Raw genomic sequence first — 15469 nt, forward strand, 5'->3', positions numbered from 1 at the left:
AGCTTTCTGGTAATTATCATAATCCCTACAAGTGCATTAAGTATTTTTTATGGTTTTATAGGATACCAGATATCTCTACCTCGGCGGTAGCTAATAGCTCTACTTAATAGGTTCAACGACGTCACGAAGCTCAAGTCAATTTTTAAGATCAGAAAAAATGTACCTATCGCTACTCAGTGCTGTAAGTTGTGGACAACAAAAAATAGCTGGATCAGCAACAAAGGACTGCCGAAATACAAATATCTGAATCTAATCGCCTTAATAATCGTCTACCTTATTTTATGCCATCTAATGCCGAGTCGGCATAATGAATACCTTCGGTAATATTGCGTCGGTGAGATAAAAAATAATTTTGCCCCAGCGAAAAATATAAACGACCATTTGTCAAGGATGTTCGGAGGTGTATCGTCAAAGGTACCTACAAATTACAAGAACAAAACAAATTTAGGTTTACGTCCTGTGGAAACGGAAAATAAAATAAACAATTTAGTTTTTTGTAGGTAACACAAAAAAAATCTGTGGGACACTTATTCTGTATAAGATCAATAAAAATAGTTGTATTACTCTTTAATACAATATATGAAATAGAAGGCAGGTCGCTTAAATTCACATTCAGTTTGTAAAATAACCCGTGTCGCTGTGAGGCTATCAACACTGACTATTAACGCTCTTTTTACTTTTTACTAGACACCAACAATGTTTATTTTAGTTGGCAGAAGTTAGGCATATAATATCACGTCATTTTTTTAAGCAACTTCTAGATACTATAGTACTTCTCTAGATACTTCTACTGTTTCTTTATAATTGTTTTACTTTTAGAATTATCGGGATAACGCTCTATGGGTACATAGGTCTATATCAGATTTCAATCAATTGTCCATATTCGACTTATGACAATAAGTAGTAGGTACATAAATATTTAAAGCGGAAAAAAATAGATCGGCTTCCTACGCTCTGGTATTTTTATTGTGGGAATTGAAAATTGGTACGAGTATCTTCTGGGTAAGCGGAATTTAAAATTTGACCACATTATTACTTTTCATGACAACGTGGATAAGGTAACAATAATGTGAAAAAATATATAAGTAGTAACTTCCAGTTTTGTCTTTTCCGGTAGACAGCCTCCATTTTGTGGTAACCTTCGGTTTATACACGTCCCGCTGCCTATCAACTGTCGTCCAGATTGTATTTAAATACGCGGGGGTCGTATTTATGGGGTCCTGATCACTCAGTCCCATTGTTTGAACGTTAAATGCGCCCAAAAATGTTCGAATGTCCGACAGCGAGTGGAATGTATGCAAATGGTGCGACTGCAAGATTCTTTAAGGCTTGCGAGTTGCAGCCGAATTTTGCTTTTCTTTTGTTTGGTTATGTTATTAGCGTTGCGTTTTCATACATATTATATTTTGTTTAACCTAGCGGTGACCTGTGTTTTCATCCACATTAAATTTAAAAAAAAATATCCCTTATTCCATATATCTCAAATGCTGGCCAGTGGCCACAAGCCAGACCTGTCCTATAATATAGGAGCTTATTAGAGCAGCAAACTGCACAACAGCGGGTGAGCGGACTTTAACCATTATGCACCTATTAATGCAAATTTTCAGGACTATTGCTTAACGTGCTTTACAAAGCGTGGTGGTAGAAATAGCCTATATGTCACTCCGGGCTGGCACTGACATTTTAACAGAAAAAAAAAAATTCAAACTGAGACCTATTGACTCGTAGTTGAGCATGCTGGCCCCTAGTTTAACGAAGCAGTTAAGACAAGGACTATAAAACGACTACGAACGAAATAGGCAGTACCTTCGAACAACATTAAATTCTTTTTAAAGCATCCCACATTGACAACTCATTGTTAGACATTCGTAGTAAGACCCATGTTATGTTTTAACAATATAAACAAAATATATTACTTGCTAAACTTTTTTAAGTACGGCTTATAATCCCAATACAAAAACGCAATCGTTAGGTATATTCGCTTTATAAAGAAGTTCTATTTTTAAATAGTTTATTTACCAAGAATTAAGAACGACTAAATTTTTGGATGCTAATAATTATAAATATTAATATTTAAACTGAAGGTATGTAATATTTTGTCCGAAAAACTATTAGATTAAGTTACTAACTCTATGAGATCTTAAAATGCCCTGACGTAATTATCTGCACACCAAAGTACCTACTGGCCATGTTTTGATCGTTGTTAAAACAATACCTTGGCTTAACATAAAATTTTATCACTAAATAAAGTCTTTCGTAAACTTAAATGTATACTTTTTTTTTAATTTTATTAAGTAGGAATGGGTTTTCATTGTTTTCCTTTCTTACAATTGATATCTTTGTATAATACGTTTGTCTTTGTTGTATCCTCCGTACACGTGATTTAAAAAAGAAAGTGTAAATTTTATATCTTATCCTTTACGTAAAAGGCAGGTAATTGGTCCTGAGCATCAGATATTTAAACATCCCGTTGACAGTTTAAATAAACTCAAGTTCGACAGCGGCCCACGAATCACATTACTTTATACCATTTAACTGCATACTTATTTTAAAGAAAATCACGAGTGTTTCGGCTGTATCACTTTGAATAAAGATTACGCTGAGACTGGAGGTTGCGAGGCTATTGAAAATGCGGATAAACTTGTTCACCGTTTCAATTTATTCAGTTGAGTTTATTAAGTTAGTTGTATTTTAATACACGTAGAAAACTTATTACTGAAACAGTATTCGTCGTTATTATCTTCATTGCCACGTCCAAAAGTTGGGCAAATTCCTCCTCTCTCAAATACCCTCTGTATTTGAGAACAGACAGACCCATTGCACTGCTCAGCTCTCACTTCGAATAAATATCTACTCGTAGTAGGTAGTATAGTATTAAAATTTAGTATTAGATACGTTTTTCGCCATCGCTCGCCTTTTATCTCTGAAGTTAGCTAAGTGAAAAATCTAAAATTGACTTTGTTAATAAGAATTTTACTTAAAGGTTTTTTTATTTTTGGTAATAAAAACACACAGTATTATTCCCTTATAAGTTATAAACAAGCATAGTTGAAAAGGGGGTACCAGGACACCACAAAAGGTGGTAAAAAGTATCACAAATATTCAATTTAGACTAATCTACTACACTTAGTAGAGTTTAAAATAACCTACATTTTTCCTAAAAAAAAACCTACCTATCCAAACGACTGGTAATGAATTGAAATTCCATTTACACGTGTATGTGTGTGCGTATAAATGTTTGTGTTATTTATTGTTTTGTGTCCATGTCTTTTTCTTTTATCGGTTTTCAAATAAAGTGTAGGTAGACATAAATAAATAAAATTGATAAAAATCGTTTTAATATTCTTAATAAACTAATAAAAACTTTATAAAATTTCTCGAAAAGAAATGATCCCAGGAAAAATTTGTGGAACATAAGTTTTCCATTTTTATAAATCTTTTTTAATATAGCCTCTTATATGTAAGCATTTTAAAATCTTGTTGTTATGGAAAATTTAACCATAAAATTAATTATTAATAGCTAAGCAATTTCTTTACTTTGTTATTCCACTTGTTCTTTGTTTTCACCTTAAACCTTAGCACAGCGTGAAGATTTTGCTAGTTGGTACATAAATAGATAAATATAATTAAAAATCAATCAAGCATCGAGGAATATTGCATTTAATATTAATGCAGACAAATGGGTAATGTATGTATCTACCATAAAATTAATATGCGATCTGCTTTTTCTTGCTACTCCGTGTTGTCTGTATATAGCCTAAACCCCAGCGTGATTATTTTGCTAGTGTGTTGATTAATAGGTAAAGTTTTGACGTGTAGCCGTTCAGATTACTGTCCACCTGAAACGTTTGCCATAGCATCGGAAATAAAGAAAAAAACGTTTTTCGGGAAACAAACCTTTCCCAAGGCATTCCGTTCCCTATTTAAAATGTCAATGTGATTTCCACGCACTGTCAAATACTTTAATATATAGGGTGCTTCAAAACGTACAAGCACTCGTTTGAGAGAAAAAAGCTTAATGGCCGCAAAGTGGTTCATTGTATTTACGACGTTTACTTTAGCAACAAAGTTATAAAGGTTTATGTAAAATTTATAAACCTCATCACGACCTATAAAAGCATGGTGTTTTATTGGTGGTGATTTAAAAGAACATTTTTAAGCCTTTATAGGTACAAGTGACTTAGCTAATTAAGAGAAAAACTTAATTGTATGCGTATATTTTTAAAATATTTGTGAGTAACTTATAAAACCTAGGAACAAAACACTAAGCGTTATGTTTACCCTAGGTTTTATATGTTCATATATTATAGTCTAACAAATATTTTGCTTTTTTGGCTCTATATGTACAGAGCCCTAAAAGCAACAGTTCATATTCAATTGTTTTGCCACAAGTAAAATTATAATTTAGCACGTTTTGGTTGAATTATATTATTATATCTACTTCTACTCTCTAATTTTATTGCTTTGTGCAATTATAACTTGAAATGAATTAATTACATCCCGTAGACCAACTTTTCGTTGTATCTATTGAATAATGTGATGAATATGATACATCCACCTATCAGGCTACAAAATCCGCTTTAAAATGTGTTCCGCTAACATCCTAATGTTTAGAAGAATTGATATGAAAGTTTCGATTACAATTTTGAATATTAAACTATGAGAATTTTATCTTTCTCGAGATTAGTTTCTGTTTTGAAATTAGTTTTAATTTAACGACTAATTTTATTAAGCGATAAGTAAATATAATTAATTTTAAACCAATCATCGAGGAATTATGTAATTTAATATTAATGCAGCTAATAGGTTCGCGTAATGTATGTATCTGCATAAATTATTTGGTAAGTATTTTATTGACAAACTGTCTGACTGACGGAAGACTTATTTACATATAGATCACACTCATGACTCACAGATGAAGACGGAAGAGTAGAGTTTTGACATTGGTAATACTTTCTGCTATTTGATGCTTTGACATTCTAAATACTTCTGTTCTTAATTTACCTAATACAATCAGGAGAAAGTTTCTACCACAACACTTTTATTTAAAAAGATTCTAATAGACGTTGCCTACTTAAATTATCATGTTATCATAAATAACTTACCGATATTAATACAAAGGGCGACTGATCTAATTTCATAGCTTCCAGTTGTCTAAACGTGGGTTCTAGTGTAACTCGTAGAGGAGACTTGAGGGAAGCCTCCACAAGAGCGGCCAGGAGCTGTCGTGACGATGGCTCCACCCCCAATCCTGAACTGAATGCGGCCAGAGCTTCACCATGTCGACCCAGGCATTGTAGAGCGACACCTATAATACAACATTAACTTAATTTATGCAATTTATACAATATGCGGAGCGGTAATATCCTCGCACCTCTAATTTTCTGAGTTATGTGAGTTTTAAATGATTAAATATGTCTTGCTTCAACGATGAAGGAAAACGTCGTCAGGAGACCCGGATGCCTGAGAGTTCTACATAATGTTCTTAAGGCAGTAGCACTTGACCAGTATGATTGACTACTGCCTTTCCTTATTCTTAGTCTGCCTGTAGTGGTCCGGTAATGAGTTGATGATGAAATTGATGATGACGCTGATACTAATATTATAAACGCCAAAGATTGTTTTTTACTCCACGTCAGAACGGCTTAACATGGAATGGGATAGCTTTGCCTTTTTTTGTCACAGTGCAAGAGATCTAAATGTTTTATGCATAGTGGTAGTTCAAAGGTCTGAGAACAACCTATATATATCAGAATTTAAACGCTAACGAAGTCGTGAGCCATAACTACTTTGAATTTAGTGTTAAAAATTACTCTCTTTGTCCGAAAACGCCTATAGTAAGCACTTCGATGCGTTTGTTGTACATCGCTATGAAATATGTTAGCAAAAAAATTACCTTGATACTAAAACTTCGTACTATTTCCTTGCTCTGAGAACAGGGCCAAAACTAAATAACTGCCAAACTCCCTAACAGGTTAGCTCGCTACCATCTTAGACTGCTTGGTCCCTTACCACCGGGTGAGACTGCAGTCAATGGCTAACTTGTAGTGGAAAAATAAAAAAATAAAGTTAACTTAAAAGAGAAGCACCGATCATGATGAAATTTGACACGATTTTTATCCAAGACAAGTACATAGTTTTCGTAGGACTTTTACAAAACTGATATATACGTGGATGAAGTGGGCAACAGCTTGTTCATTATTATATATCGAACAGCACAGTTTGTTTTTAATTATAACACAGACCATAAACGTTGTTTAAAACTGTTACTTAGACACTTGGCCTAGACTAAGTACAGCGAAGATTGATAAGTGATCATTATGTCTACTTTCTGAGTTGCTCTAGATTTGTGGTGAAACTAGCCTACGACGAACTAATAATGTTTAGTCTTCATTCCCTGTCTTTAGTAAGCAACTCCTTTTTCTTGGTCATGAGGGTGTACAGACTTAATCGTAGTCCAACAAATCCAAACTGACAAAACGTTACCCTAAAGGCCGTATGTGGGTTTATTTTAGACTCTAATTATCAAAACTTTCATTGAAAATATGAAATACTGATATTATTTCTTATTTACTAGTTGCTGCTCGCGTTCTTCGTCTGGGTTCCTTGCGATTTTTTATAAACCCCGTGGGAACTATTAGTTCTCCTGGGATAAAAAGCCTAGCCTATGTTACTCTCCGTCTAAATTACTCTCCGCCAAAAATTAAGTCGATTGGTTGTTTAGTTAGGGCGTACAGTAGGGAGAAGCAAACGAACAAACAATTCATGTATATAGAGCCATAGAGGAAAGGTCAAGATCCCTCCAATTGACGATCGATTGGCGCAGTGGGTCCAAAACCGTGGGTTCGATTCACACAACTGGAAAATGTTTGTGTGATGAACATTAATGATTTTCAGTGTCTGGTGTGTATTTATGTATATTATTCATCAGTCATCTAAGTACCCATAACACAAGCTAACGCTACTTTGGGGCTAGATAGCGATGTGTGTATTGTCGTAGTGTATTTATTTATTTAATTACAGCTCATAATGTTATGTATTTTTATAAGCATTAAACCAAATAAAACCCGCATTCCGTATACTGGGCAACATAAAACTTCAAGAACATTGTTTACAATTTTGCAATAAATGTCCGCTAGTTTAGTGTTAATTTTATCAGTCTGAAGATGTCTGGTGTCTCTCAAAAAGTTTACACTTTACATATAAAGTAAGCTTGTATAAAACTTTCATTATATAAGTTTACGTGAACGGTAAATGATAGAAAAGTATTTTTGATAGCTACTATCAAAAATAACAAAAATAACACCTGGCTAAGTTTTGTGAGCTTCTTCTTAGACCAGGAGTTTGAAACCCTTGTATATAATTTAATGTTTACGTATGTAGTTATCACCATCATCTTTGCAAATTTTTATGTTTGCATTAAAGTGCCTTTTAAAGGTCCATTTGAATAACGAATTGCGATGTATAAAGATTTTCACCGTCGCATCTATGACGACCCACCCACCTCGTAGCAAAAAAGTAAATATTTAAAGCTAAACAGGAAACAAAGGGGGAAAAAATTGCAGAAAGTTAATACTTAGTCGCACGCAATATAATGTGATCGCACGAATGTTTTCACGATATCACCATATCACGTAACGAGTTTGCATAACAATACGCAATTTCATACAAGGAGCTTATTAAAGTCGCATTTAATGTGTCCCGCCCTGTCCAAAGAGGGTGTTATTAATGTGTATCGACCTTAAACGGACCCATCCCTCAAAAAGAGGAGTGTTATAAGTTTCACCACTGTGGCTGTGTCATCATATTTTTAAAATTCGTTAACTGATTTGATTGAGTTTTTTATGATTATTTTCTTAGTTTCATGACATTTGAGGATATTTTAACTATTTATTTATATTATGCATAAAAATATTCATAAATCTCTTCTTCTCATCTTCGTACTCGTACCACAACTTACTTTGTCTTAGTATATTTATTTATTACTTTAGTTTATTTTCTGTAACCCTGACAACATAAATGAAAAATTTCATGATGATACGTGAAATCGTAACAAACCAACAACTCAGTTCCGCATTTAGAATATTATTTAGGAAACGTCAAAGATAGAGATACCTTTTAGGTATGGGATACTGGAATAAGGATATTAAATAGGAGAGAACCTGAACTTGTAATTGTTAGGCTTTATTTTAAATAAACGCAGCAGGTTTATTGAAAACGTGCAGTAGTTAAAGTCCTTTTCTTACCTTGCCTATAATAGGCTTTGGGCCAGTTCGGGCAAAGTTCCCGCGCTCGCGTTGCATCTTGCAGGGCGGCCGCGAACTGTCCTTGCTTTAGCCTCGCAGCTGACCTTAGGGCAAAAACAAAAGCAAATTGTACACAAAGTAGCAATTAAGACTTTAGCAGAAACTGATAAAGGATTTATTTTATTATCTTCATTTATTTTAGGACGTCTTTGTTGGATAAAAGTCCACTATAAATACCAATTTGCAATGTTGTAGTGTAGTCAGCCTCAGCCCAATAACGTCACCAATCCCATAGAAGAGAGATTAGGTTTTAGGAATTACACAGTTCCAATGCGGGTCGGTGTTCGACAGATACTGCTATTTTCCTGATTTCGGTCTGGTACTGTAAATTCCTTGATGGAAAAAATAAACACCTACCATGTGGCATGAGCCAATTAAAATTCAGGACCTCTATTCTAGACCAATGCGGCATTTAGAATTTTATGTATAATAGAGTCATAACTCGACACTACTATTTATGAAAATAGTAGAAATATCTCATCAACAGACTTGAAGCTTTCGCTTTTGCTGATAGCTTGTAAAGGCTTACTTATATTTATGTTATCTCTTGATATATTTTGTATTATTAGAGCGTTTTGCGACATGAGCTCGTCCTGAGTAGTATTACCAAATCTTAACTTCTGTACCAAAACAGTATTTCTGTATTCGTCTGAAGGTGTTATATCAGGCTCGGCTTATTTCAAAGAACTCTACATTCTACTGAGATGTGCTGGATATTATCTATCGTACCACAAATATGGATTGACTTTCTTCATTGGAATCACGAATTTATGGGGAGGTATATAATAACATACAAATAAGCTAGCTATAAATTATTATATGTATCTTAAAACTATATACATCTGACACTATATAAGTTGTCATTGGATAGTTTTATACTTAAAAAAGCTTGCATTGATTTGATCTTGCAAATTGCAAGTATATAAAGGTACTATGCCATTGTTCTCATTAACAGAAAGAAATAAGACTGAATACTGAATTTAACTACCTCAGCTCAGCTTTTAACAGCTATTCTAATCTGATAAGAATGGATAATTAAACCTAGCATGTGGCCGACATTCCGTACTCGCAGTAGACACCCTCACGACTCCGGAAGTTGAGATACTGTCAGTCATCTGTACCTAGTGTAATTTATGAAGTTACAAACCTTACTTTGGAGTGAAGTAAATCTGCCAAATTTGTATAATATTGTGTGGATAAATATGCCAAATATTGACGAATATATGCGGAAGGTTCCTAGGTTAGAGCTGCAGAAATTGAGAATTTATACTTCTTAAAATTTCTCTAGACTGTTCGTGGGAGGTTTCAGCCGTGGTTATTTAATACTCTTCCGTCAAAGACATACCGCCAAGCGTTTTGGTCTTCCGGTACGATGCCGTGTGGATGCCAATTAGGGGTTTGGGTTTAATTTAATATGTTAATTTTATTTAACAACAGGGGTAAAGCTGCTGATATCGAAACTATATTCATATTACAGAAAAGAGCTGTACGATCAATAAATAAACTTAAATCACGCGAATCCGTCCGTGAGAAGTTTAAAGAAATACTATAAATATAGTATACTTACTTAGCTTCACAATATATTTATAATAATATAGTATTTGTATTAGGCTATACAAACAAAAAGTGGATATAAACAGTCGACTTACAAGAAATGGTCATAAATTAGTGACATCTGCAAATCTTCTGCAAAATGCACAGAAGTCATTTGTGGGATTGAGTATACGCTTTTATAATATGCCAATGCATAAGTTTCAAGAATATGTTAAAACACATTTATTATAGCGAGATTACTATAAAATTGATGAATTTCTTAATGACAAGGTTGCTTTGAAGCATCCGGCTCCGCTTTCATCTCTCACAAGATAGAAAAATGAATGTTAAAATGTAAATTGTTGATGTTGGAAAAGAGAAACTGCTGAGTTTCTTGCCGGCTTATTCTCGGTAGAATCTGACTTCTGAACCGGTGGTAGAGTCTCTACAAACAGACGGACTTGACGTTTTAAAAGTGCGTATATTAGGCCGACTAGAAATAAACGAATTGTGAGTTTTGAACAGCTTAACCCTTAACAAGTTGTGCTAACTCGTTAGGGGTTAAGCTGTTCAAACTATCGTACATAAAATGTTTGCTACTATCTTAGACTGCATCCTCAATTATCATCAGTTGAGATTGCAGTCGAAGTAACTTGCAGTATCTTATATTTCTTGACCAAAACATTATATATTTACCTGTTGCTGTATAATATGTGGTTAGCCGGGTCTAAAGTCAAGGCGTCGGTGTATAAGGCTACTGCTGTTGAGAAGTCCCCGGATTGGCATGCTGCGTTCGAAGCTCTAACTTTCTCCACGAAAAGCGCTCTCGACGCGGCTCCCAGAGATGCAGAGCCGGTTGGCTCCACCTGGATTTAAAAAAGAAATTGTTATTTGATATGAAAATATTAAAATAAACCAACCAGACAATTTTAATATTACAATAATAAAATAGAACCTTAAATAATTACTACGAAAGTCATGCCTTTTCTATTTATTAGAAGGTTTCCTAAAATATACCTATATTAGGTAACTTGATGTCCTGAAACTCCATTAAGTTTTTCCATTGCAGCATAGCATATTAGCGGGTAGGTGATTAGTCTAGAACAGTTAGGAGATTAACCGTACGTCCAAGCTTAAAAGTCTGGCTGATTCTATGCACAAATAGTGGGTCAACCCAGGCAACTAATCGCTATTAGTTTATATTTTACCTACCTAAAAATATATAAAACACATATCTTTAAACAGAAATAATGACTAAAATGATTTAAACTTGTTTAAATACATTTATATTGTAAACTAGTATTCGTTGCGGTTTCACCCACGCTACCCAAAGATTGTAACGTAATGTTATATTGGACTCACGGATACCTTATTCATAGACGTAAACTACTACAGTACGCAGTGGCGTGCATCTACATATCCTGTGCATACCCTCTAAGCACGCCACTGACCGTACGTCATATAATATTATGTTTGCATTATATCCTAAACTGTACGACTAGACGACATGCTGTAAAAGGCATGGTTATTGACATAAGATTCTCATCAAGATAAATTGACTCTTTTTTAAGGACTAATAGAAAAACTCTGGTAATTTTCATTTTTTTTCTACATAAAATACTTGTTGTAGGAGAAAGGTATATAATTAATCGCACTTTTTTTTTTAATCTAAAAGTCATTATGTTTGTAGATAATGGTGTTTCTGTATGAAACCTTTATTTAGGTTATTTAGGCAGTGCACACCGATAAAACAGAACGCGATCGCATTTTATTCTGTCTTTGTTTACTAATCCCATAATTATTTCAGGCTGAAATATTATTATTACGTAGGTACTGAAATTAAAAAAAGACTATGTATTTTATATGTTTACTTTTAGGAATCTACTAAGTAATAGCTGTCTACAAGTAAACTTTTGATATGAATCGTTTTAGTAGTCCAAAGTTTACCTACAAATAACAAACAAACAAAGCTTTCCTCTTTAAAACATTGTTATGTTTATTATAATACTAGATTCTATAATATCTTGTTATTCTCAGTCGATCCCTAGATTTGTGAATATTTATAAGGTAAACCCCCTTTTTGAGTTTCTAAATGATTTTTTTGAGGCTCAACTGAAACATGAAAGCTACAACTGAAGTAAATAAAAAAATGATTATATAAAAAATATATATAATAAGTAGTAAAAAAAAAAATATGACGCAAATATTGAAATCGAAAATAATATTAATGTTGTGACAAGATAAATCGTTAGTAAAAGCATGCTAAAGTTGTTAACATAAATAAAATCACTCTTGAAAGTTTAACCTCCATTCTTAAAATGGTCTTAAACGTTACCAATAAATTAATATGTTAAAATCGATGGGTTTTATGAATATATCTCCGTTAATTGGTTTGGACTTTAATAGCCCGCTTGATTTATTGTTTTTTGGGCCAGTTTGCGGGCCATGCGAGTGACGTGAAAATAACGTTATATTTATTATATATAGTATTTCGAGTGTGTGCGAGTTGGTAACAAAAGCTTGTAACCGTTGCGTTGTCTTCCGCGTTCTAGATCTAGAGGCAGCTAATTCATGTTACCACAAACATTAATTCGATATTCGTCGGCGTTAGAAACAGTTCAACGACTATTGGGTAGGTATATAGATATTTACTTGACTTAATTGAAGTCTTTTTTTAATTAAAATTTATTTATACCATGTATTTACAGCGATTGACTGCCGTGTGGTGAACGCTGGTCAGAAAACAATTGTCACCACCACAGTTCTTCCCATGGGTGTCGTATGAGGCGACTAAGAAAATATGACGGATAACGGGCGAAAGCGTCCTCTGTCCTCCATCTACTGCAATCACCAACTTGTCTGCATATGCTGTATAGGCTATTAAAGATGAATTTAAAGCGTAGAGCTAAGGTTAACAGGAAGTCTTTAAATACATGTGTATTTCCGACCTATTGGCGCAGTGGGCAGCGACCCTGCTTTCTGAGTCCAAGGCAGTGGGTCCAATTTCCACAAGTGGAAAATATTTGTGTGATGAATAGGAATGTTTTTCAGTGGCTGGGTGTCTATCTGTATATTATGGGTATTTATTCATAAAAATATTCATCAGTCATCGCAGTAGGTATCCATACCATAAGCTACGCTTACTTTGCGGCTAGATGGCAATGTGTGTCTTGTCGTAGTATATTTTTTTATTTATATATGAATGAAATGAAATGAAATGAAATGAAATTTATTTATTTGCCCACAAAATCGCTTACAATTATAATACAAAAATATATCCTAATAAAAGCATGTGGACAAATAGGGTTCAGCCTCAGCACGAAGCCGCAGCGAGCTGCAGCGCTGGTTTTCAGGGGGACCCTGTGTGCTCACAGACGTGTTTGCGACTACATCATCCATGCCACAGTCTATACAAAATAAAAATAAAATTAAAAATAAAACATGGTGCGGAATATAAAATTTACAGATCTAAACCAAGAAGCCTACCACAGGCAGTGTCCATGGAAACGCTAGATACTTCGTCTGTACATACGCCAGAAACCAATTACAGCCCTGCTACTATAGTGTTTTTCACACACAAACACATACGGAAAAAAACGGAAAAAAAACTGATTCAAAGAAAAGCCTCATTAATGTCGATTTAAGAACTATAAATTTTTTGTTGCTGTAGCAAATGTGCTTTGAGTTTTTCTTTAAATAGCCGAACAGTTTGTATATCACGTATGGGTGGTGGCAAGTCATTCCAACACTTAGTAGCAGAGAACTTGAAACTGCCGCGGAATGGGAATACGAGGTCAGGTATTTTCAATACATAGGCTAGCTCTTTTTTGTAATCACACCCGCGGGTCTAGAATAACATTTTATGTGTAATGCGTCATCATCATCATCATCATCCTCAAAATATTATTACCCCACTGCTGGGCATTGGCACAGCTGTCATCTCATTCAGAATTGTCATGTTGGCAGAAATGATTGCTTTTGAAAATTACCCAAAATTATTGTGACCATAAAAATCCACAGACGAGCCATCCTCTCTGGCACTGCAGTGCAAAAGAAATCGTCAAAATATTAGCGTTCATTGTCGTCATTTATCGCGCTCTTGCTTAATTAAGGGCATCGGTTCAATTGTTGTAGTACTCTGAGAATATTGAATGACCTTTATTTCAATATGCGCAGAGTACCTACCACTATAGTACACTATATGAATATCATGTCTTTTATAATGTTCAATGTCCGGTAAACTTCGAATTTATGAAGAAGAAAGTTCTGGTGAGTCGAAAGCTTCGGTGTGGAACCACGCAAGTGCACGGTGAACCAACTTCATTCCATATATACATTGTAGTTTTATCCTGAGTACAATAAATTGCCATCTGGTAAGATTGTGGCCAAGCGCTAACATGTAATTGAATAAATTAAAAAAGAAACATAATCAATCAGAAACTGTTAAGAAAAATTAAAGTTTTACATCGTTGACGTCATTCGGATTGTGTGCTGATTAACTCTAATGATTTCAATAGCTTGTTGTGCTGTCAGCTTGTTGGCGTACCTCGGAATGGGGCTCTGCCAGGAAGAGTTTGAACCCTTGAGCTCGAACAAGCGAAGGTATCGTCGGCCTGAGGGCCAGCAAAATGAGTGAGAAATAAAAAGTGCTATAGAATACAAAAATGTCATACTCGTACTTCGAATTGAAGAGTTGCTAGTCACCACTTAGATGATTCGATTAGTCTTGGGGATTCTTGCCTGATTGTCAGTTATGCGAAAATTCGTAACGCGATGAAGGCGAGGCGCGATAAATCTGATATGCTTCTGGCACGAGTGACTTTGTGGAGCGTGAAGCAAAAGAATAGAAAATTTACCCTATAACACAAAAAAAAAAACGTAAGGGTCATTATGCGTATAATCAATAATTCCAACGTTTTTCTTCAGACCTGAGTAGTATTAATCAAGTAGAACATGATGTGTACCAGTTTGGAAAATTTTGAACGAAGTGCCGGATTCAAATCTGGAAGTTAAAATGCAATAGATTTCTCTTCAAATTGTTATTAGCATAATATTCATATTTGAGATCGTTAATTGCCAATCGGTGAAAGAAATATAATTAAGCAAACTACTAGAATAAGTGGAATTTAATTTTTAATTTTACTTTACCTTTGTGGTGACCTTATACATTCGCATGATTGGGAGCGCTTACACTCAATTTAGAGTTGAAAAAACGCAAATCATTTAATATACATATATATATATATATATATATGCAATTAGCAACATCTACCTAAGTCAGTGAATAGATAAGACGTCGATGTGAAATTAGAATTGAGTTAACGTATATCTTTCTGCGACCCTTGTTTATCTGTTTCTGCAAAACCACTAAAAAGCTATAACAATTGTTCACTAAGAGATGAAGTTAGTTACCGTAGTCAACCATCCAGAATTGGATTGGCTAGGTGGGACCAAACTACACCCTTTCTCCTGTTACTCAAGAGGTTTTTATTAATTCTTTCTTTTTTTTAATAATTATACTGATGGAAATAGCGTGTAAGGCTCAAGGCTCTGTAATTTTCTTCTCTTCGAAAATGAAGCGAGAAATAAGGGTCGTTGTAGCAAATATATACGGTTACGCATTACTTATA

The 15469-nt window shown here is 34.3% G+C and overlaps 1 protein-coding gene across 1 annotated transcript in view; it reads right to left on the reverse strand.

Annotated features, from left to right (window-relative positions):
• Nucleotides 1–15469, reverse strand: part of LOC120628327 (tetratricopeptide repeat protein 28) — a 74109-nt gene that overhangs the window by 35030 nt on the left and 23610 nt on the right. Inside the window, exons 3-5 of the mRNA XM_039896644.1 lie at nt 10536–10705; nt 8247–8350; nt 5106–5308 (exon numbers count right to left, since the gene is read on the reverse strand). Of these exons, the coding sequence (XP_039752578.1) occupies nt 5106–5308; nt 8247–8350; nt 10536–10705 (477 nt within the window). The remainder of the gene's footprint in view (nt 1–5105; nt 5309–8246; nt 8351–10535; nt 10706–15469) is intronic.

Source organism: Pararge aegeria, chromosome 12 (genome assembly GCF_905163445.1).
Source record: "Pararge aegeria chromosome 12, ilParAegt1.1, whole genome shotgun sequence".
NCBI lineage: Eukaryota > Metazoa > Arthropoda > Insecta > Lepidoptera > Nymphalidae > Pararge > Pararge aegeria.